Here is a 22933-nt window from a genome sequence, read left to right on the forward strand (position 1 = left end):
CAGTACTGATTATCCTCATTGTGTGCTGCCACAGAAAAGTACATTCCTTTAGTCTATCTTCTGCTATTGTGGAGTCAGAGTTGTAGCGTAACACTGGATTAGGAGACTGCAGAAACAGAGACGCTGCTCTATGCTACTTTTGACAGTGCTCTCATCTATCTGCTGAAAGGACAACCCTCTGCAGCTAGGAATGGTGGACTACTCTAACTTACTTTTAAGATTCTACCAAGAAGATACTACATTGTATAAAGACTTGGGGTGTTTCTATTGGCTTCAAACTGGATGATCGTGTATCAACAAGTTCAAGTCTCAAAAACCAATGGCCCATTATAGTACTTAATTCTGCTCCCCAGTTACAATAGCAGCACTTCATTGCCAGTGTGTACCTTGCTATGTCTTCATTTACTACTTTCCCGTTCTCCTCCCCCCCCGTCTTTGCAAACACACTCATTTTCTTTGCAGTGGTAATTATTGCTGTTTTAAAGTACGGTATGTTCATAGGAGAATACGTCTTTAAGGACTTGCAGCCACTTCCTGTTACAAAGTACAGTACATACCATGCTGAACGTAGAAAACACAAAAGACTTTTTTCACATTGGTCTTGTAGAGGTATGAAGAGATGCAGAATAGGAGACAGTTGAGGGGAATCTGAGTTTCCATTGAGGAGCATGTTAAATCTTATAACCCATGATTTTTACTAAGAGAACACTCGCTTGGACACTAACAATTCTGTTAATCATCTAGCCCCAATTTTTTTCAGTTGACATTGAATGGACATTTCTGCAAATGCATACTACACAATCTGTTAACACTACAAAGAAGTGATTTTACCTTAACTGCATTAGTTTCAAGAAGATTTTTTTAGCTTTAATAAAATAACACAAGCCCACAAACTGCTTAAAGATAACAGCCCAGCACAGTCATCAGAACAACCAAAAAGCAGTGGATGCTTTTGTTGAAACCTAGTTATTAAAAAAGAAAAGAAAAGAAATCTACATACAAGGCAAATGTCTAAACTTAGCTTTGGCTAAAGGAAATTGAAAACAATATTAGTATATATTCATTATGCTTAGCTGCTGATTTCACATTCAAGCATGTTACCTATAAAGAAATTTACAACTGCATTATGTATTTGTTACACTGTTGATTTAATTAACTTCCACCTTTTACTATTTTAAACTTTAACAGTAAACTGTTCCCTCTTCAAAAAACTATCCATGTTGTAAAACAAAGAAAGCATTGAACAGTAATTTGCACACGCCAAATGTTGACTTCTAGCTTAGTTTTAAATTATTGTCTTTTAACTACACTCTCAGTTGTTTACATTGCATGCTAGCTTATTTTAATTTCAGTCAAAGATGCTTAGAAAGATAATTCAGGTAAGTCTTGTAGTGGCAGAGAGGGAAAATACAACATCTATACATATCCCTCTGACTGAGGAGAGGTAAAAACCTCTGGCTACAAACATAAGGGTGTGAGATTTCTTGATCAAGGTTTGGTGTGAGTATGGTTTGTGAAGAAGAAAACGGATCCTTTTGCATTTCAAACTGATTTAATAATTTCAAATCCATTAATTTTTCTTTATGTGGCATAGTGTATGCAACCCCAGGACTCCAGATGGCTTGGAATTAAAATACCTTTATTAGACTTTAAATAGAGTGCATATCAATAGCATTAAGCCAGGCTCTAATGAAATGCAGGCTTAGAGCAAATTTAAAATTAGACTGTTAATTCAAAGGTAACAGGAGCTGGCTCTTGCCCTTGTGTGTCTAGCAATTCTGAACACCTTGCAGAAAGGATTAATTATCCAGTAATCTGCATCTCAGCCATAAACGCTGGAAAAATTAAAAGGCAGGAGATACAGATCATGAACTGATACGGTTCAACGCTACAAAGGACAATAGTAAGGACAGGAACAGCCTTCTGTAAACATCTAAGCAACTGTCTTTCATTGATCAGATTTTTTTTATCCGATGGCCTGATTCTAGTCCCAGTGAAATCCATGGGAATTCTGCCACCCACTACGGTGGGAGCACCAGGGTCTAAGGGCCTGACCCTGCAAGATGCTGAGCACCCTCCATTCCAACTGAAGTCACAGGGACTTGAAAGTGCTCCTCACTGCATGGGTTTGCACCCTAGAAGTGTGCACCTCAGAATAGCAGTCAGCCGAGGCCTAATCCTGCATCTCTTACACATCCGAGTAATAATAATACTTGGATCTCAAGGAGTTTTGCAAATGAAAGAACCTATCATTGTTCTCAAAATGATTCACAGAGGTGAGGTGAAGTGACCTGCCTCAGGTCACCCAGCAGGTCATTGGCAGAGGCGAGAACACAGCCCAGGTTTCCTTGACTTCCAGTCATCTTCACGGTTCATGCTCGGTCACTGACGTGAGTAAGGGCTGCAGGATTGGGCCTCGGGACGTTAATACGTTACTCATGTCACTTGATCCTTTAAAAGGAAGTTGCACTAATTTTCACATTGCTAAACGGTATTGGACTCTGCGATTGGATTTAAGTGTATTTCTTTTGTTGTGATGCAAACTCTGATACTGTTTTACAAAGCGTAACGCACACTCTACTTTCACATGGCGTTTCAATGACCATTCCAATAAATAATTTGTTGCTGTTACATTTCAAGATCACATATGCATAGAACATTGTTACAGTATTTTACATTTTAGTTAAATTCTTGTTTTCATTTCAGATAAGCACTTTTCAAAAACAAGCTTCATCCTGCATCTGTACAATCAACCAATCAAAAACTGTTCAACCCTTGACAAGATTTAACTACATTAAATGCCAGGCTGTTACACAAATACTCATTTTAAAATCATACAGGCAAAGTAATGAACTGATGTGGATATTTGCTAATTAGCAATTTTAAAATCAACTTAGGCAGTTCTACAAATTAATCACAAACACAGTTCTTGGAATTAAGTTTCATTCCCCCAATAATTTTGTTACATGGATGCACTAGGAAGGAGAAACTGTTATTCTACTGACACGTGGAGGACTCTGTGGATAAAAACAGTATCTGGAGCCCACAGTCCTGTGTGCAAATAGAGACTGCAATACAATCATGGAGAGGGGAACCTAGGAAGCATTAAAGTGGTAATGAAAAATAATCTTGTACATACCCTGTAGCAGCAGCAGCCTAGGGGAAAGCCCGTGCCATCCCTCTCAGTGCAGAATTCTGAAAGCTCCCATGGCAAGAAGCACTGTGAAGCGCCTGTCAGAGCAGAGATTAAAGCAGCCATTTCTAAACCTCCTGCGGGTGCTGACCATTTCACTGGAGGGGGAATGGCATGAATTTGTGACAATATCAGTTGGAGGAGGCCTGGAGAAGATTAGAACCTACTTTCCATACTGCTTTAACCACTTAGTATCACTGAATGGAACGGAGCCTAGTCAGGGGTCTAGATTCCTGTTGCTCAGGGTTAGCTGTCAATGAGACACATGGTTCATAGGTGGCACTGCTCAGAGCAGGCACCAAGGGGCCGGTTCTGGCCCCCAGTTTAGCATGCGCACACAACTACTATTGTTGTAGCGAAAACTGCCCAGGTTTCTCCCAAGGAATGCTCAGGCGCTAATGAGGTTAATATTAGACACATGTGAATCAAATGTTTATTTTTCCCTTTAGTGATTTACAATTTTTAAGAGGACTATACAAATATTAGGCCCTGATCTTGCAAGGAGGGTTTGGCCAAGAGGATCTTGGGTCTGACCCCAGTCAGGTCTCCCGCAGGAATCCACACATATGGAGCTCACGGCAGGATCAAGGCTGCGGGCAGGAAATCTACATTCTGCAGCCAAACGAATCACCAAAACAGAATCCTGACACTAAAATAAAAATTAACTAGAAAGCTGCAACTGTGACGCTGACAGTGCAGAATGGGGCAGAGAGCAGGGATAATCCATTTACATATATGGGAAAACCCAGTAGTGGCACAGCGGTTGTCAAATACTACGTTCTATTACTTCTTAAAAACATTCTCCAGTTGAATTTGAGGTGGTTTTACCTGCTGTTAGGTTTACTAAATAAATAAATATATAAACTCCAACCCTTATGATGAGATACAGACACAAACACACACAGAATCTGTGATTGTTCCACCTCATTGTGCATCAGTCTGGAGGGCTTGCATGGAAATACTAAAATGGCAGCCCCTTTTCTCCCATTGAGAGCCTGTTCATAGATAGTGTTTAGACACCTGTTACTGTTCCCTGTTAAAATTCATTTTTAATATAGTTTCTTATTTAGTACAGAAATTAACTCTCTACAGTGTTAGAATTAACCCTCTGGAAAGATCCTCTAAAAGTTCTTTCAACTGCAGACTTAGATTTAGAGTTTCTCAGGGCAGGGACCGTGTCTTTAATCTCTTTGTATAGTCCCTTACACACTTACCGCTGTATACCTGTAACTGGAGGTTCTTCGAGATTTCTATTCCACTGCGGGTTACGCAAACGCACCGTGTGTCTGGAGCTGGAGAATTTGAAAGTAGTGTCTGTTGGTCAACGCACACGCCCTGGCTCACCTCATGCCTCTGACCGAGGGAATAAAGGGTGGGACAGACCAACCACCTCTCCAGTTCCTTCCTCACCACAGATCAGGGAAGATCTGAAGCAGAGGGGAAGGAGGGCGGGAAGTGGAATACAGATAGGGACCACACATCTCAAAGAACCTCCAGTTACAGGTAACTAACCTCCTCCTCTTCTTCAAGCGAAGGTCCCTCTTGTATTCCGCTGAAGGTGATTAACAAGCAGTGTCTCAGCAGAAGGAGGGTGCGAGGAGGCAGACACTAGGGCTGAGCGAAGGACAGGCATCAGCAGAAGAGCCCTGGACTAGGGCATAATGTCCGTAAAGGTGTGAATGGAGCGCCACATGGCTGCTTTACCCCTATCAAGGTGGCGCATTTCCTGGAGCGCTGCCATAGTTGCTGCTTGTGCTCTTGTGGAATAAGCTTACCCCATGAGGTGGGGAGGGAAGGTTGGATAGTTGATAGCAGAATAGGATTTAGTCAGAGATCCATTTGGAAACCCCCTGGTGCAGAACACTTGTCCCCCGATTCTTTCCATTAGAGCGACAAATAGTCCTGGGGATTTCCTGACTGGTTTTGTTCTGTGTAGGTAAAAGGTCAAGGCTCACTGCACATCAAGGGCATGGAGTGTTCCTCTGAGGAAGCGTGCAGTTTAGGGGAAAAAAAACACAGATAAGCCGATCGACTAGTTCAAGTGAAACTCTGCAAGAACCTTGGGGGAAATCTGTAAAATGCTAAAACTATTTACAACACTAAATCCTATTTTAAGGGCCAAAGCTGAAGCTATAGACAGAGAGGTTCTGATCCAGACAATGAGGTGACAAGAAGGAACTGGAGAGGCGGTTGGTCTGCCCCGCCATTTATCCCCTCGGTTGGAGGCAGGTGGTCAGTCAGGGCACATCTGCAGACCAATGGACACTACTTTTAAATTCTCCATCTCTGGACGTATGGTGCACATTCATAACCCACAGTGGAATACAGTAGGGACCATCACTCGAAGAAATGTTCAAGCAGAATGAAGGACTGGTATTGTCACAAGATGTCTGTCCAGCAATATGGCTTCCAGCAGCAGTAGGTTCAGAGCAAGCTGCATTTTAATACGCAATGCAAAGCTAGGAGTTTTTGTGGTGAGAAGTGTCACATCACATGTGCTCTGGGGTTCTTGTAATGAGAAAAATGGATGTAACCATCTTGTATGATGCCATTTAAATATATAAAAATCTGAGACTCTGGGTGGATAAAAACAAAAACAAGTCTTTGATCTTGCGGTCTCTATGCAGATTGGGAGACTTGTCTGGGTAGGGACTGCAGGAGTGGGCCCTCTGATGGGAACGGATAAGCATTAGTAGTCTGTAGCTTGAAGTCCACAGAGATTCTACAGGAAATAGAGGGGATTATCTGGCTCCAAGACTGGGTCCCGATTAACATGCTTGGGGAAAGTTTCCCCAAAAGTGCAGGTCCAACAACTAAGACTGCACTGGCGGATCTGGTGTTTTTAACCTCTGAGTTGTCTAACCGTACTCAAAGGAGATCTAGCAAACAGCAATAAAGATATCTGAGCCTTGTCTACACTAGCACTCTCACTCCTGCTACCAGAGGTGGAGCTACTGTAGCAGCTGGAGAGTTCCCAGTGAATGTCAGCACAGACAGGGCTTAGATTAGTAGGAGTTCTACCAATCACTCTGGTGTCATGGTTTGGCAAAATGATAGCAAGAACTACTTCCTTTTGGAGATAAAACTAGCGAACAGGACAGACAACAATGGCTCCTGGTGTTCCCACCAAACTAAATATTCCAAAATGCCTTTCTGACAAAGCAAGGGTGACTTCACACAGGCATTAAGAGAAATAAATTTGCACAACAATAAATCTCTGAGAGGCAGCATCTTGATTCCTGTCATTACAACTTCAGGGCCCTGCCCACATGTTTAGAAGTACAGAGTTCCCATAGCACCTTCCAAGTTGCATATTTTAAAAGCGTATCTCGCTTATGCAAATCAAAGGTGTTACAGTCAGAGATACAATAATAATGTTACATTTTAACCTTTTTTTATTATTAAAGGAAGTTGGTGACTTAACTGTGTTTCTGTCTCTGTGGGAAATTAGGGTATTTGAACCAGTTTTGGCTTATCACATAGATATGAATGAGGCATATTACAAAGGCACAGGTATCAAATAAAACCAAGAACATTCTTTTAATTAGACACCCCAATAAAAAAAAATTAAATTTATGTATTTTCCCCTTCATTAAGAGACTAGTTATTTTCATTGTCTGGAAAGGTTTTAGTGCAGTGATTCTACAGCAACAGAAAAAAAATAAACTAAAAAAGGCACAAACTTTTTTTTCTTTCACTTTTGCTAACACTTTATAATGGTCTATTTTTACTCAGGTTAATAAATCACTGAAAGCAGCAAGAAAATATTATGCCAATTTCTGTACACTATACAAAAACCCCTACCCTCCACTTCAGGAGAAATGTACAGCATAGAAAGACTTTTAAAAAATAGATAGTAGCCCGCAAAGAAATTGTGTTAATTAAACTCTTGGTCTCTTGAAATACTGCCCTCCATTATCTACTTTTTCCCTTTATTACTGGGACAATATAACCTGAGGGCACTGCCATTTTATGTATGGTATAGATTGAGGCAGGCAGAAATCCAGGGCTGAGAGTGTGAATTGCTTAACAGAGTAATAAGACAAAAATCTTCTGACTTGGATGTGCCTACACCTACTCCCTGGTACCTCTCACCCTGCTCACTCCTGGATCTGGTATTGCGTATGGAAGCTGTTCTCCCTCCCTGCCAGCTAGAAGCAAGAGCAGACAATGAAAGAAAGTGCTGGGCTCAGGAGACTAACCTCACACCCTCATTAGGCTCCAATTTCTCTACTGTGAAAGCTGCCTTTCTCCTTAACACTTGCCAAGCATGTGCAGGCTTCCTCCCTATTGAAAGAAGCACCCATGGAGATGATCCCGCCCTTGGTAAGCAGGAATTGCACGGACACTCCTGAGTTTGGCTCTCCTGTCTAACAGGCCAGTGCCATGGGCTACCAGCCAGTTAGGAACTAATGAACTCTGGACCCAATTCCTACCTTTACATTGATGAATCTCAGTGCAGGAAAGACCCTGGACTGGAAGTGAAAGGCTAGCATTTTAGTTTCCACCTCACAATAGAATTCACATGTGTATTCTCTGTCTCACTTCTTACTAGTTAAGCCTTCTCTGTCCGGTCTTCCTTTAATTCTTTCTAGTAACCTTCTTACTTGTCTCCACTATTTGATTTGACAAGGATAAATTTGTTCCCTCCTCTCTGAAACTCTCCTACCTAGTTGCTTCTACTATAGTTATAAGTGTTAGGAACATATGTTCAGTCCCTTATCAATTGTATCATGGTTTTCTTTCCCCCACCTCACACACATAATACTTCATAGAATAGTAACTTTTTTTTCCAGGAACTTAAGTTAAAGGGGGTTTCCCTTTAAATGTAATAAGATAGCTGAATCCCACCACCCACACCAAATTAAGTGCAACCAGAAATGTTTTTAATATTTCTGATACCACATTTTAAAAATTAAAACCTACTGATTTTTCCCCGACATAATTCATGCAAAGTTGTTATTTGTTTAAATAAGTTATAAAATTGGTATTTCAGGCTAGAAGAAGCTGTAGTCTTGGTTATTCTTTTGTTGGCAGGCACTGTACATACATATTAGGTACAGACACATGCCGAATCTGCTTTGCATTGCTTTTTGCATTGTACAATTCACAAATCTGACATTAAAGCAGTTATTACCTTTTATGGAAGGCTGCAGTGAGGCCATCTACAATTATTAAACAGCAGCTGGTTAAGATAATATGTATGCTTCCCCCCCACACTCCCAAAATGCAATTATCTGTCACACATTGCTTGTCTGAAGTGTTTAGATTTGTTGCTCACATTTATGTGCAAATGTGTTGCCATAGAAACTGCAGCCTCCATTATGCTTCAATGACACCATTCAGCAAAAGCCAAAACAAATATAAAATTAAAAAAAAAAGAAAAAACCCCAAACAAACAAAAAAACAAACAAACCCAGAAGGCAGCAAAGAGAAACTCCAATGCACATGCGGAAGTCTGGCCCAGGACTGCAGGATATGCATGGATCTAGAACAGCGCAGGAGATAGTTAAGTTTGATCTTACTTTACAATATGTTACAATGGGGCTCAGAGTTCAAATGGTTCAAGTCTGTTTGCTGGCTTAGGAAGGAAAATGAGAATGGAGAAAAAGTCATGGTTACTGGATGCACCAAGGTTCTTTCAGATATTTGGCAGAATGAGGCACATCCAAAAAAAGTGCAACACCAGTGCCTGGATGGCAGTGCTGTGTGTTTGAGTGCGTGCACACACTTCCTCTTCATGCATTGTAGCAAGCGTTTTTTTTTCACATTTTCTTTGAAAACTATTAACCAGTAATTTATAGTAAGATGAATGCATATTCTAGTTACTGGTGCATGAAATACTGAGAAATGCATTCAAGTAATATTTCTGCACTTACTGTATTATGAATGTCATCACTACATTATCTTACATTTGAAAAAAAATACTATGTACACCAGACCAGTGGTACTATTATGTTTGTAAGTTTCTGTGCTTTATGTAGGTACCTGGGTAAGATTGGAACAACAGGCTGTAGGTCCACTCTGACCTGCCAGGTCATTAACACTGTATGCATTAGGAGAGCAGTACTTCCAGCCTCAGCACCACCACCTACAGCATGCGAGAAAGGATCCTTATTTTGTACAATCAAGCTGTACAAAGCAAATTAAAAATGAAATGAGGGAACGAAACAAAACACAATTGAAAACAAAAACAATGAAAAAAAAGGGCAATTTTGAAGGGATAGGAGAAAACACTTTGTTTTGCTTTTGTTTCTATTCTTCGCGCAGCTGCAGGCGGTAGCGGTGGTAGCGAAGCTGGAAAAACATTCTCTCTAGTATGGAATGTGTCATCCCAGGGAGGGTGTAGTGTTCAATGATGCCCACATGTTTGAACCCTAAGGATTCATACAGCTTGTGGGCTGCCACCTTGACAGCCGTGGTTCCCAGTATAATGGAGGAATAGTTGTTGAGCATGGCAAACTCCAGCACTTTGCGGCCCAGGGCCTTGGCAATCCCTTTACCCCGGAAGTTGGAATCTACGGACATGCGGCGCAGCTCCATGGTGTTGTCTTCCTCGTTGCCTCTCGCAGCCACGATTCCCACCACATTTCCGTCCAACACAGCTACCCAGAAGCAGGAGCCTAGAGAAGACAAAGCAGAGTCTGAAGCTAAAGAATGCAACTGCCCTTCTGCATAAGCCTACCTGGGCTTAATACATCACCTTATGCCAACAGAGCCAGATTACAAAAGTACTGAAATCAATGCGAGTTGGGTGCCCAACCGACTTAAGTGCTATTGAAAATCCTACTGGGCATCTATCTGCATATTTAGGTGCTTAAATAGCTTTCTGCATCTGGCCCAAAATTGCTTTCTTAAGACTGATAAGAGATTATTATTGCCCAAGAGGGAGATGTGTAAAAAAACCTCCTCCAATTTGAAATATCAGACCTCCTGTTCGAGACCAGAATTGTAAAGGACATTAGACAATACACCCGTGTAAGGTGACCAGGGGAATTTGTCCTCAACCTGCTCCAAGATTTAATTCTCAAGTGAAAGCCTGAAAATGTGTCAAACTCAGGGGCTCACTTTTCCTAAATCATATGGGAAATGGTGAAGTGGAACCATCCCATATGCCACCCGGCCCTATTAGAAGGGTATCTGGTATAAAGATGTTGCACTTATTCCAATAAAGCACACAAAGGGAATTTATTAACTCTCCTTAACACATCAACATTACATATCTTTGATTTCTTGGAACGGCCTTAGTTAGAGGGTGCTCTGTGTCAAAAGCAGCTGCAAAATGAGCTTCTTTATTGTAGGTTTTATTGCAAAATTCCTTATTTGATATACCAGCATTGTCAAAGGACTAGTTCCATGGGACATGTGAATAGCCTGTGTACAGTATAAATTAGGATAAAGTGAGTAGCCCTGCAGCCAGCCACCTTCAGCTGTGGTCTCAAAGCTAAGTAGGACTAGTGCACTGAGTACTTGGACAAGAGATCAACAACAAAAACCCAGCAGCTGGAGGAAGTTATGTTAATGATTTAGTAGGCAGCATTCTTCCCCTCTGAGTCAATAATGAACCAGAGCCCGTCACAGTGTTAAGGAGTTACTGGGGATATTGTTGCCTTTCAGGTGAAACATAAAAACCGGTCACGTCATTTAGTGTCCTACAGTGCTTTCCTCCCAGAGGATGGGATGTTGATCCTAAGCGGATGTCAGAATTCCCATTGAGTACTTGCAGTCTGTCTACTTAAAGCTTCCATGGCATTGTCAACTGGAAAAAAAACAACAACCTACCTTTCCATAACTGTTCTTCGAGATGTGTTGCTCATGTCCATTCCATTCTAGGTGTATGCGCGCCCACGTGCACAGTTGTTGGAGATTTTTGCCTTAGCAGTATCCGTAGGGTTGGCTTTGGCACCCCCTTGAGTGCTGCGCTCGTGCGCTGGTATATTAGGCGCCAACAACTCTATGTCCTCTTAGTTCCTTCTTGCCAGCAACTCTGACAGCGGGGTAGGTGGTGGGGTAATGGAATGGACATGAGCAATGCATCTCGAAGGACAACAGCTAAGAAAAAGGTAGGTAACCGTTTTTTCTTCTTTGAGTGCTTGGTCATGTTGATTCTATTCTAGGTGACCCACAAACAGTATACTTGGAGGTGGGCTTGGAGTTCTCAGTCTAGTGGCTTGCAGCACTACTCTACTGAAGCCAGTTTTGTCCCGGGCCTGCTGGGTAAGTGCGTAATGGGACATAAACGGGTGGATGGACGACCAGATGGCCTCCCTACAGATGTCCTGGATAGGCACCTGGACCAGGAAAGCTGCTGAAGAGGCTTGCACCCTGGTTGAATGAGCGGTGACAATCGCCGGAAGGGACACCTTTGCCTGATGGTAGCAGCAGCGAATGCAGGCAGTGATCCAAGAAGAAATTCTTTGAGTGGACACCAGATGACCGTTCATCCTGTCGGCCACCGCAACGAACAATTGTGTTGACTTGTGGAATGGCTTGGATCTTTCAATGTAGAACATTAGTACCCTCCGGATGTCTAGGGAATGCAATCTATGCTCTGCCTCCGACTTATGCGGCTTTGGAAAAAAAGACAGGTTAAGTAAATGTCCTGGCCCGTATGAAACTGAGAGACCACCTTGGGCAGGAAAGCTGGGTGCAGCCGCAGCTGGACGTTGTCTTTGTAAGAGACCGTATAGGGCGGTTCTGAGGTGAGCACCCTAATCTCAGAGACCCGGCAGATGCATGTTATTGCAACCAGGAAAGGAGAAGGAGAAAGCAGGAAGTCAGAGTTTCAAAGAGGGGTGTGTCCCGTGAGCTGTGACAGCACAAGATTCAGGTCCCACGGAGGAATGTGGTCCCTGACATGCGGGTAATGGCATTCAAGGCCCTTTGAGGAACCTGGCAGTCATATCCTGAGCGAAAACCGATCTACCCTCAAGCAGCAGATGGAAGGCTGAGATGGCGGCCAAGTGAACCTTGATAGATGAAAGGGATAGGCCTTGGAGCTTGAGATGCAGAAGGTAGTCCAGGATTAATTGCAGTACGGCTTGCTCGGGCTGAATGCCTTTATCTGAAGTCCAACAAGCGAACCGCTTCCATTTAGCCAGGTAGGTCACCCTGGTGGAGGGCTTTCTGCTGCCCAACAGGTCCTGCTGGGCACCGGCTGAGCACTCCTGCTCCTCCGCATTTAACCATGCAGCAGCCAAGCCGTCAGGTGCAGTGCTGCCAGGTTTGGATGCAGAGGACTGCCTGGTTCTGGGACAGCAGGTCTGGCCTGAACGGTAGCTGTAACAGAGCAGCAACTGAGAGGTCCAGCAGCATGCCGAACCAGCGTTGGCACGGCCTAGCTGGCGCTATGAGGATCACCCTGCCCTGTCCTGTTTGATCTTCATGAGGACTCTGAATTAAACAGCACTGGGGGGAAGGCGTACAACAGAGCTCACAACCACGGGAGCAGAAAAGCATCTGGCAGGGAGCTTCTGTCAATCCCCTGAAAGTGGCATTTCCTGTTCTTCCTGGACGCAAACAGGTCCACCTGGAGAGTCCCCCACCTCTGGGGGATGATGCTGACCACTTCCGGATGAAGGGACCATTCGTGGCGAGATGAGAAGATCATGCTGAGGCGATCTGCCAAGGCGTTCCTGGCCCCGGGGAGATGTGCGGCTATGAGAAGGATGTTGTGCTGTATACAAAAATCCCAGAGCCTGAGGACTTCTTGGCAAAGGGCAGATGATTTGGCTCTGCCTTGCTTGTTGATATAAAACATAGCTGCTGTACTTTCTGTCAGGACCTGGACCTGGACCTGGACCACCCTGCTTTTTATGTGAGGTAGGAAGGCTTGGCAGGCCAGGCAAACCGCTCTGAGCTCCCTGACGTTGATGTGTAGTGAGTGATCGTGACTCAACCAACGACCTTGCATGCTGAGATTGCCCAGGTGGGCTCCCCATCCCAAGTCCGAGGCATCGGAGATGTGGGTCACCAACGGGAAAGGAGCTGTCCCGTGCCTTGTAGGTGGAGATCTTGGCATCAGGGACCAGGGTCTTCTGACCAAGGACCGAGGCTGCAGTGCCAGGGTCCTAGGCTGCAGTAATGGGAATCGATGCCTGAGATCCGGGGATGCTCTGCTGCTTTAGGAGGTAGTCCCATAACTGGCTTGCCCATAGATGCTGTGGCCTTAGCCAGGTCCATCGCTTGGCTTGGCGTACACAGTGCTGGCTGGCCTACTTGCTCTTTGGCAGACAGGCCCGCTTTGGGCACAGATGGCCTTATGAGGGGCTGGGATCCCCTGCTGGTCCTGGGAGTCAGAGGTGGGTCCCTGGCTGGGCTACAGGGTCCGACCGCAGCGGTGTCCCCAAGAAGCTCCGGGGCGGGCATGTGGCCTAACAGGTCTTTGCTCAAAGCCCCCTTTTTCTGCAGTGCCGGTACGCCTGTCGACTTTGACCGCTTCTTAGGCGCCAGTGAGGGGGAATGGTGCCAGGCGGATTCCGGTGCCGGTGGTGCACTGCGTGCAGATGCCAAAGTGCTGGATGTGGAGTCTGATCGAGAGGGCTCCGAGGCAGGACAAAGCACAGCCTCCATGAGGAGGTCCCTTAAGCGAATATCCTGCTCCTTTTGAATTTGAGGACAAAAGTTTTTGCAGATCCTGCACTTGTCCTTTCTGTGGGAATCCCCCAAACAGCTATCGTGGGGGTAGCTAATGGGCATCGGCTGGCTGCACAATGAGCATGGCTTAAAGCCTGGGGAATGGGGCATGCCCCACTCCGAGACAAGTCCCAGCTGGGACTCTAACTCTTAAACTACTACTCTAACACTTAAACATAATGGTCTAACTAAGTACTTAACAACTAAAAACAAAGGAGACAGAACAATGGACTGTAAGAACTGCTAATGCCCTTGCGATGCAAGACAAGGTGCTCAGACCAAGCCTCAGGGGCAGTAGGAAGGAACTGGGAGGGTGTAGGGTCGGCGGCACCTAATAAAGCAGTGCATGAGCGCGGCACTCAAGGGGGCGCCACAGCTGACCCTACGGATACCGCTAAGGCAAAAATCTCCAACTGTGCACGTGGGCGCGCACACACTTAGAATGGAATAGACACGAGCAAGCACTAGAAGAAGGTTATTTCTCACTCCTGCTCTAACTTGTGCACTGCTGCGCTGTGTTTTACCCTACAGGTGACTTCACATGAATGGTGAGTGAAATAATCCCTAAGAACAGTAAACGGTAGCATCTATGTGGATGAAATATGCTGTGTAAGGGCAAATCATCATAAAAAGGAAATGACCTAATAAGCAAGCAGGGAATATCCTTCTTCACCTAGTAATTGCTTTCCTAGAAACAGCAAGCAAAGCATGTCTACAGCGATCATCCTTGGGTGCTGCTCTTACGGTAAGAACACTACCTGCTGCGGTACATCAACACACTGCCAGAAAAGTGGAGAAGCTGCTAAGCTGGATTACTGGAACGACGATTGTGGACACTTGCTCTGAACATGCCCACAGAAGACTCCTGGGCAAGGTCTAAGCCTTCCATAAGCATTGTCCCCCCGAGTAAATGTTTCCACCAAAACATGCCAAATCTGCCTCGCATTACTTTTTGCATTATACAATTCATTGATGTGGTTTTACAACATGGGCCGTGTCACTGAACCTTCTTATGACTCAGTTAGCCAAATCTGAAAAAGATTGCTAATGTCAGGACTTCCCTGATAAACCAGATGCTGCGCTCAGCTTCCTTGGACAAAATCAGTCAAATCAGTTACAAAACTAAATCTAGGAAGCAAGTCTGGGTTTAAGCCTAGCCCTTAGGACTTGTCAGCATATTCAGATGAAAACATTAGCTCCAAGGACGTTCATCTCTGATCCTATTATAAACAAACAGTCATTACACCGTTGCTTTCTAGGCTAACAACAACATTTTTTAACACAGGGCCCAATCTTCACTCATTTATTGTGAGTGGATACATGGATAAATTCTCCTTTTATGTTGTCATATTGACAACGCAGCATGTTCTGCTGATTTTCTGTGACTTACAAGTGCTGAAAAATGGAAAGCACATTTCTTCTGTAACAAATGGTGGGGCTGCAGCAGGACACTGCTTTTTGCACTGCAGAAGTTTTAAACAACAAGCCTTGTGGTTATTGTGATCAGCCCATCCATCATGCAGTCATCTGTATAAGTGTGGGCCATTAAAATACTCCTAATGAAATCGTTAATTCAGATGACTCAATTAGATGAGATAGGATTGGGGTTGGGGGGGGGAGCGCTCTTTAGAGGGATGAGAAGAACTGGAAGGAACTACAGGATCTCTTCCCTCCCCCTCCCCCCATCCAGTTCCACATTTAGGGCCTAATCCTGCAAAACATCCTTATCCATATGAGCAAACCCAGTGGCTTGAATAAGGCTAAACAAGCAAGTAAGGACAATTCACAAAAGAAGGCGGGGGGGGGGGGGGAAGAGAGATTAGGCCCCAGGTTGACTCCCCTGAATCTTGGCAATGCATCAGGTCAATTCTGGGAGACGACATGAGAAATATGATTCACTGGGAAGTAATAAGGTGTTCTCTGCTCCCCCAGCAATTCAGATTGCTGCCTGTCCAGCATTCTGATCCTTGCCAGACCTGGAACCTGACCCATCAGCATGGCAGTAAATAATGGTGCCACCAAATCAGACTACAGGACTAGTTCCAGATCAGATGTGGTTTGTTGTTCTAGCAACACAACGCACCCCTTTTCTCTCTACTCCAGTTATACCATTTCCACTCCTAAACTCGGAATGGAAACTGGGCGGGAAATAGTTTTTCATTCTACTAAAGTGTTCAGATTTTTTTTTTTTAAGTTTCCTATTTCAGATCAAGAGATGGGTGGGGTGCAAAAAAAGTGTTCAGATTAGCCAATAACCCTTAGGGAAGTCACCTGAGATGTAGGAAACCCTGGTTCAAGGCCCTACTCTGCCAAATTCAGGAATCCCATCCTAGACCTGAGAAGTTATTCTCCACTGAAACATGCACACATTCCCATTAAGTATCAATTTTGACAAATCAGCATTTTCCAACAAAAAATATTTGGTTTAAAAATTCCCCAACTAGCTCTACTCTCAACACGACGACATGTGGCACAGCTAGGTTTAGAGAAAGACTAGGATGAGGGATGGTGCCGTAAATCGAGTATCCTCTGGGATTCCTGCCCTTTTTTTTTTTTTTTTTTTTAAAAAGCAAATTACTGCAACAATTTTAAACAGGAAAAAAAATCTATTTTTAAACCTGTGTTAAGAAATTGCTTCCCATTACTTTTTCTTTTTAAACTAAAACTGGCCTTCTGCATGGTCCTGCACGACCAGCAAGCGGGGCAGGCCATTAAGGCTTACCAAGCAAATCACTTCCAAGACTTAAATAGTTAGTTGCAGGTTTTTAAATCCATTCCATATTTTAAAAAGAAGTTTTTAAATTTTGGCTTTAGTTCGTTTTCAAACTCCACATTTCTAAACATTTCAAGCCCGATACATTTCTGATGCACCCTGCCCATCACCATGGCTTCCAGGCTCCAGACTGAATTAGGATGCATTTTTGTTCAGTGCTTTCAGACCTTTGTTTGTGCAGCTGGCCCAGGCTCCGACGGGGGAAGGTGATAGGACCACCTCCTTTCTATTAGGTTAAAACTAAGACTTTGAAACCTAATTATAATGATCTTGAGTTTAAAATTAAAAAAAAAAAAGGTATGTGGCACATTACCAGTTTGTGTTCCCAGCCAAAAAAGCAGCGAGGATACATCTGCTTAAACAATACAAGCCATAGTCTGTTCCCATTTCCAGCACAGCTATCCCAATGACTTTTAACAGGTCTGTCCCTTCTAGGTGGACTGTTGCTACTGTAGATGTATTTTATCCCACCTAAAGGCAAGAAAAATGGTCAGCCTCGAACAAGATTTCATTTTTGCTAGTGCCAGGTTTGAAGAATCCTTCTTGGGAACCATCCAGTGCACATCTGTTGCTGAGCATTATTCGAAGGGGAGCAAACTGGTGGTAAACTGCTGACCTGAGATCCACTCGCCAAATAAGACACTGGCTCGGAGAGTGAACCACCACATTTCGGAACAGGAAAACTCTGCCTTTTCAACCTGTCTCTTAACGGTCAGTATAACCTGTGCTGATTCACAGGCCTATCACTAATTCTTCCTGGTGATTGGTCCTTCCGTCTTGCTGAATTAGTTCTAGAAGCACTAAAAAGAATCACTACCCTCAAAAGTTCAGTTCTACACATCCTGAATGAGGACATGGCAAAGGCATTCAAGGGGGAAAGCCTCCTATTCTTTCCCTGTTGACTTTTTTCGTCCGTGGGGTGGAGAATGTGTATCTCCTTCCCCCATCTATTCTGAAATTACAGGTTTGAGTCATAGGCCTGCAGCCTTTCTGCTTTTCATACATTTTTGTCTGGACTGAAATAAAATAGCTAACAGATCTTTCTTGGCAGAAGTAGGTAACAGAATTAATAGGGTGCTATTAATACCCGGAGTTCACATTTTATTCTCGCATAAATTGGCTTTTGCTGTTTGAAAATAATCATCACTGGAGAGATGAATAAACATCTTGTCAGCGACGAGCCTCCATTGCGATACCTGTTCCTTTTTACTTTTCCTCAACTTCACCCTCATCTACCTTCATAGACTTAGGTCTGGTCTATACTACCCGCCTGAATCGGCGTGTAGGGGGCCAGGGTGGCTGCCCTCCGAACCTGAGGGTAAAGGGCCTTTCCCTCAGCCTGAGTGGGCGGGGCCAGCCCAAGCTTGCTCCACCCCCCGGAAGGGGAGGGGTGGAACAGGAAGTATAAAGGGCGGGGCCCTTAGCTCAGTTAGGGCAGCACCAGGGAGGGAGGCAGACACAGGCCGTGGGCTGCTCCCTTCAGAGCCTGCTGCCACACCAGGGGAGGCCCTGGACCTGTGGAAACCTCACCTGGAGGACGGACTGGGGCTGCCAGGACTGCCCGCTGCCGAGTACCCAGAGGAACTGGAGGAGTCGGAGGGGGAGCGGGAGCTGCCAGCAGCCGAGTACCCAGAGGAGCTGGAGGAGCCTGAGCCTGAGGGGGAGCCGGAGCTGCCAGCAGCGGAATACCCCGACGCACTCACGGGACCAGAGGGATTCGGGCGAGCAATCGGGTAGGAAGTAGCCCAGGGACAGAGCTGTACAGTGGTGAGTCTATGTAGCGGGACGACCCCGCTGACCCAGTGGTGGGACCCTCGTTCTGCCACTGTCAGGGCCCTGGGCTGGAGCGCAGTGGTGTAGGGTGGGCCTGCGCTCCCCTACCCGGCAGAGCCACGCCGGGACCTTTGCCGGCGCTCCCCTGCCTGAGGGGCGCGCTACTGACCTTTGCCGGCGCTCCCCTGCCTGAGGGGCGCGCTACTGACTCTGGCTGGCGGCCGCCCCGCCGCTAATTCCCCGCTGACGGAGGCGTGACCCAGGCCGGCCAGTGACCTCATAGCTCCCCACCGCCCCCTAGCGGGTAGGTGGGCCAACGCCGATCACACGGCGGGTAGAAATCGACCTCTCGGGGATCGATTTATCGCGTCCCGTCGGGACGCGACAATCGATCCCCAAATCGGCGCTCTAACTCCACCAGCGGAGGTGGTAGTAAGCGCCGCCGACAAAAAGCGGCAGAAGTCGATTTTGCCGCCGTCCTCACAACGGGGTAAGTCGGCTGCAATACGTCGAATTCAGCTACGCTATTCACGTAGCTGAATTTGCGTATCTTAAATCGACTCCCCGCTGTAGTGTAGATGTACCCTTAGAGAGACAAGGTGGGTGAGGTGATCTTTTATTGGATCCACTTCTCTGTTGGTGAAAGGGACAACAGAAATTTGTTCTTTAAAAGATACTAACTCACCCACCTTGTCTCTCTAATATGCTGGGACCAATACAACTACAGAAACAAATGTCCACAGGCTTAGCTCCTTTCCATCATCCACCACTTCCACCCAGCTTAAAATACCCTCAAAATTCTTGACCTTGGCCAGTTATTGCATGAAAATCTCCTTAAACGAGCCCTTCTTTACAAAGATCTATAACTGTGTTCTTTAACCACTTTGTCTCTATAAATACCATTGCTTTCTTCTTCTCTTCACTGTTTCCCTGGTATAATGACCATTCTCGGGCCATCATATGGTCAGTGCCTTGAAAAACAGCAGGGCTTCCCAGGTGTCTGTTACACAACAAAGGGTATGTCTAGAGTGCAATCACAAGGTGCGATTCAAGCTAGTTTGAGTACGTCTTCTCAAGCTGCAATCTAGCTAGCTCGGATCTTGGAGCAGTAAAGCCGTGGCAATGCATGCTTCAGCACGGGCGGTACAAGCCAGCCTAGAACCCTGAGTAATTACTTGTAGGGCTAGCCCAGGCTGAAGCCCACAGTGCCCCAGGTTCGCTGTTCAAGGACCCAAGTGAGCTAGATTAAAGCGATTTCTGGTATAGCTACTGGAACTGCAAACACATCCCATGATGCCAGTACAGACATATGTCAAGGAGGAGGATGGATGGTCCAGTGGTTGAGGGAGCTCATGTAGGGCTTGCGAGATCTGGGTTCAATTTCTTCTTCTGCCACAAGCCTTCCAGTGTGACCCTGAGCAAGTCACTTAGGATCTTCTCTGTAACATGGGGGTAATGACACTACCCTGTCTCATAGGGGCATTGTGTGGATAACTACATTAAAAAGACAGTGAGGCACTCAGATACTGGGGGCCAAATAAGTACCTAAGGTAGATAAAAAAGCTCAGGTTTTAGATAAGACCCTTCTAGAGCAGCAGTTCTCAAACTTCATTGCACTGCGACCCCTCTGAGAACAAAAATTACTACACTGAAGGGGAGGGGAAACTGAAGCCTGAGTCCACTCAAGCTCTACCGCCTTTACTACACGACCCCAGGCAGGGGCCTATTACCTGAGCCCTGAGGCTTGAGCTTTGGCCCTGGGTGGTGGGGCTTGTACTTTAGCCCTGGGCCCCAGCAAGTCTAAGCCAGCCCTGGCAACCCCATTAAAATGGCGTTGCAACCCACTTTGGGGTCCCAATCCACAATTTGAGAACTTCTGTTCTAGTGAATGCTAACTACCATGGGCCAAATATTTATTGGGGTAAGCTGGTCCAGTTCCCTTGGCTTCACTGGAGCAGAGCCAATTTACTCCAGCAGAGTATTTGGCCTTATCTGACTACAATTCCAAGGGCCCCAAGAAATTTGGTGCCTCTAATACAATAAGCTTCGTCCTCTACTCCTGTGATCAAAGAACTCAATGGACCAGAATCACTGATGTGCTCCAGCTGCTTTGCGCCACTCTGGGTTTACTGCTGCTTCGCATCACTAATTTAACTGGCCACTTAATCCAGGTTTATGGCTGCTTTCGGCTGCCAGAGAAGCACAAAGCAGGCCCAGACTGTACTGGTGAAGCTAACCCCTTATTTCTTCTGTTGTCAGCTACATCACTTCAGATATCTACTACCCACAATCTTTCTGTCTTTCCAATATCTCTCTGCCACGAGGTCCTGTCAGACAACAAAAGCACCTCACGCCTTCATCCTATTCTCCTTCAAACCTCACCTCCCGTATCCCAGGATAATTAATCACCTGCCCACTTGTACATTTCCAAACGCCTTCAGTGCGTCACACCTCTCTCAAAAGTCTCTTCAGACTCCTTTGAACAGTCTCCCTACACAGCCGCCTTCAATATTCTCAGCATGGTTCACGCTCCTGTCACTACTGATTCATGATTATTTCTCTTCAGACATGGCTTTCCTGCCTTAGCTTCCTTGTATCCAACGTGGAATTGAGATCAAACGATCACCACCTCCAGCCCAGCACAATTCCCTGAAATGCTAACCTTCTCATCCTCCTGGTTTCAACTCCAGCCACTACAAACAACCTTTCTGTAGCCCACAATACACCCTCCTCTATCACTCTGCCACTAAGCTATTTGAATATACCTGCTCCTGTTTATTCTAAAATGCAACACACTTTTAATCTAATCTCTCTCCACCAAGAAAAAAAAAAAACCCACCATGATACCCAACATATAAGTGAATTAACCGTAACACAGACCCTTTTTGGCCTACCCCACCCTAAGAGTTGTTTACTTCATCATAATATCCTTCATTCAGTAGATCCAAAATGGGCAAATCCCTGATTGTTAGGGTGTGATGTTTTGGGGTCCACCCAGACCACTATAGGGTTCTGTCTCTTCCCACCCTTTAACTTCAGGGGTCTTTATGCTGGGCAGCTTTGGTTCAATTCGTGACATCAACAACCTGCCCACAAGAATAAGGTTTCACCCCGTCTCACCAGCCTAGTTACATCTTAGAGTGACACCAACAGCTCTTCCAGTCCTGGGTTTCCCCATACACATCTTCCCACGTTCTTAATTGCCAGACACTCTGATTGATCCCCTCTGGTTTGTCACCCCCGAAGGTGTGATACCAGCCCCCCAATTATCACATTACTTTGGCACACACACTCCACATGGTTTGCACATCAGAGATCTGCTTGGGATAAAAAACAAGAAGTTTATTTAAAAGAAAAACCATATATTCCAAGATGAAATAGTAACAGAAAGCAAACACAAGTTACACAGAAAACAAAACCAAGAGGCAACTTCAGCCTTTACACTTTCATATTAGATAAAATCCCTTTTCTAATAAGTTACCTATTTTCTTAGAACAGTTTCCAAGCATACCCCCTAGCTATGGGTGGGCTCCCATGTTCACAGACAGCATCCCACCTTGAGCTGTCTCCCAAGTTCCAGATAAAAACAAAGAAAAACACCGCTCCGTTCCAAGCCAGCTTTTAAAAAGCTTTTTTCTCCCCTCACCTTTGTCCACAGTGACTCTTGGTTAGTCAGAGAGGGGAAACGGCTTCCTGACTTTATGTTCTTTTCCATTTTGAGTTGTCTCAATGTCATTTCACTATCTCTAATGGTCCACCAATGTCTTCTCCTGGGCTAGGCAATGGATAGTTTCTCAAAGACAGTTTCATGTAGACAAGTTTAGGGGTGCCCTTCCCTTTCTGACATGGAACTGAGGCTGCACCAGTTTTCTACACACAAATACATACGCTCATAATCAAGCCTGTATACATATCTCATAACAATTACTCCATTTAGAACATTACAAGCTTTCGTAAGAGACCTTATTGTACTATAAAAACCTATTGATTAACATAGTATGCAATCAGTTGGTTTTACTGCTTATCTGGGGGGGGTCAGTCTTCTGTTCTCCCCCTGGTGTGTCTGGACCCAAATTGTCACATAGGGGCATCACTGAGCTCAACGCCTCATCTCACTCATGACACCCAACTTCACTATCCTCCCATAAGGAATACAGAGGTTAGTTTCTGCTCTCATTTTCTGGACTGTCACATTTCTGTAAATCCTATTACAGTCACACCCAAAACATCCCCACATGTGAACTTTGCCAAAAAAGGGGTTACTTAGATCTTCACCCTCTTCTGTCCTTACTTCAACTCCCAGGCTTCTCAAGTCCAAATATTCAGCCTCTCTAAAAACGTACAAGCTCACCTTCTCATTCATACTCAAAAACACAATCACCTATCCAACCCCAAGTCTTCATTGATCCCCAACATGGGTATTCTGTCGTGATTCTCAGGACTGCATGAGGGTTCATGTTGCCTTCACTTAGGAGGAAAAAATCAAATGGGGAATAACTGTCTAGCAATATTGCAGAAAAAGAGCTGGTGTTATAGGGGATCAAAAATTGAACATAAAT

The 22933-nt window shown here is 45.0% G+C and overlaps 1 protein-coding gene across 2 annotated transcripts in view; it reads right to left on the reverse strand.

Annotated features, from left to right (window-relative positions):
* Positions 1-841: 841 nt before the first annotated feature.
* The window catches only part of NAT8L (N-acetyltransferase 8 like), a 57377-nt gene continuing 35285 nt past the window's right edge, over positions 842-22933 (reverse strand). For both annotated transcript variants that reach the window (XM_034770715.1, XM_034770714.1), the window contains one exon: positions 842-9816. In XM_034770715.1, coding sequence (XP_034626606.1) covers positions 9449-9816 — 368 coding nt within the window. In that variant the 3' untranslated portion in view covers positions 842-9448. The remainder of the gene's footprint in view (positions 9817-22933) is intronic.

Source organism: Trachemys scripta, chromosome 5, assembly GCF_013100865.1.
Source record: "Trachemys scripta elegans isolate TJP31775 chromosome 5, CAS_Tse_1.0, whole genome shotgun sequence".
In the NCBI taxonomy this organism is placed as follows: Eukaryota; Metazoa; Chordata; order Testudines; family Emydidae; genus Trachemys; species Trachemys scripta.